This window comes from Histoplasma capsulatum, genomic scaffold (assembly GCF_000149585.1).
Source record: "Histoplasma capsulatum NAm1 scaffold_8 genomic scaffold, whole genome shotgun sequence".
NCBI lineage: Eukaryota > Fungi > Ascomycota > Eurotiomycetes > Onygenales > Ajellomycetaceae > Histoplasma > Histoplasma mississippiense.
Window position 1 is genome coordinate 1,040,463 of NW_001813975.1, and position 1,865 is coordinate 1,042,327.

The following is a 1,865-nucleotide window of genomic DNA, read 5'->3' on the forward strand; positions in this document are numbered from 1 at the left end:
CTTATCCTTCACCTCTTCGCCCATGCTGAACATAAGCGCGTCCGCCGCAATGGGATGTCCCAGCCCCAGAACCTCTTCAGAAACAACCCCCTCACCTGTTCCATGTCACCGTTCTTGATCTCCAGGTCAAGCAGCACATTCCACAGATCAACGCGTTTGGGGAACGAAGAGATGAGGCCTTCAAATATCGTTCGTCCACGTTCGACGTCTCCGTTTGGAGAGCGGAATTCCAACTGGCCAAATTTCGACGTGATGTCGACATGAGTGTGAGTTGGGAGTGATTGGATGGCGCGCGGGAGGAGTGCACGTCCCCGTTCCGGCTCAGCAAGTGTGTCGAAAAGGAAGGTAGCGAAATTGAGATAGATTTTTGGGGATTGGGTGAATTTCTTCTTGAGAATTGCTTGGAAGAGCTCGTCCGCTTTCTATATACCAATTGATCAGTAAAAAGTTTTGCAACTGAATTAAGGTATTGTGATCAGTACAACGTACATCATGCTTTCCAGACTGGATGTATATGCTTGTCAACCGCTCGTGGATCTCCTGCGGATCGTTGTATTGACAAGCACGCTTGAAAACATCCTCGAGAGTGTCATCGTTTCCAAAAGTGTTCTCCAAGTTGAGCATCGCGACCCAAATGTTAAATTTTTCCGTGTCTTGGCCTATGCTGATTGATCGAAGCGCTCGTTCCGCGATCTCTCGTGCTTTATCAACCTCACTCAGCTCAAGTTGGAAGGCCATGTACTTCAGCCAAAGGAAACTCGAGTTGGGTTCACCGAGTAAGAGGCGCTCATAATCCGCGACAGACTGCGGACCATTGGTGTCAAGGTCACCCGTTCTATCGACTTGGATCTCCTGTTTCCGTCGCTTCTTCTTCTTCACAGCGGCTTTGTTGTCGGAGTCGGAATCAGACTCATTGTCCTCATCAGAACCGATGGTGTTGTTTCCATTCCAGTCAAATCCAGAAGTGACTAGGCCTCCCGTTATACCGGCATCTTTCGTTCCGGTCATTTGTACATCCCCGTCACTAGAGTCACTCTCACTATTATCGCCATTCATGGTATCCTCCAAGTCGACTCCTCCCATTGAAATGTCGTTGCCAGATTCAAGCTCAAGATCCATGTCACCATCGTCCTCACTTTCACTCACAATTTCTTCGCTCTCGCCTTGAACGTTTTCACCATCCGATTCGTCATCGCTATCTTTGAAATAGGAGGCTTTCAATCCCAAAGAAATCCGCTCCTTATTAAGGTCGATCTTGACGATCTTAGCTTTGACAATATCACCTTTCTCAAAGAGCTTTCTTGCATCCTCTACTTTCCCCTCTGCCATCTCCGTTCGATGACAGAGACCACTAAGATTGGCAGTTCCATCAATCACAATGAAAGCGCCAAATTCTTCTACGTTGCGGACTTTTCCGGTAACGGTCTGGCCGCGCTTCAGGTCTTTGATTGTGATCGGTGTCTTGTAGTTTGGATCAAGGACCGATTCCTTCAGGCTCATTTGAAGTTTATTGGATTCAGCGTCCGCCAAAATTACCCTTCCACGCACAAGCTGGTTTACTTGGAATTCATTCTGCCACTCTTTAAGATACGAATCTGAGAGATCCGAGATTCGAACGTAGGCTATAACGTTGTGGCCCAGGGTAACAAAAAGACCATTATCAGCAACTCTCCGGACAAAGCCACGAACGATGTCATTAACCTTTATTTGGCTAATCGAGGATATTTCTGGATCTTGAATTGGCAAAGATGAGCTAAGGACCCTTGAGGATCGCATGGAAAGCAATATCTTCTTTTTAGGGACATCAATATCAACAACGCAAAGGCGGAGGATTTCATTTTTGTGGAAGTCTGCAGGGTTAATTT

General features: G+C 47.0%; 1 protein-coding gene across 1 annotated transcript; it reads right to left on the bottom strand.

Annotated features, from left to right (window-relative positions):
• Nucleotides 1-8: 8 nt before the first annotated feature.
• Nucleotides 9-1,776, bottom strand: HCAG_07279 (conserved hypothetical protein; the record flags this gene model as incomplete). Its single annotated transcript, XM_001537807.1, has 2 exons — nt 9-422; nt 490-1,776. 2 exons carry the CDS (start codon nt 1,774-1,776, stop codon nt 9-11), a joined length of 1,701 nt encoding a protein of 566 aa, XP_001537857.1.
• Between the last annotated feature and the right edge of the window lie 89 nt (nt 1,777-1,865).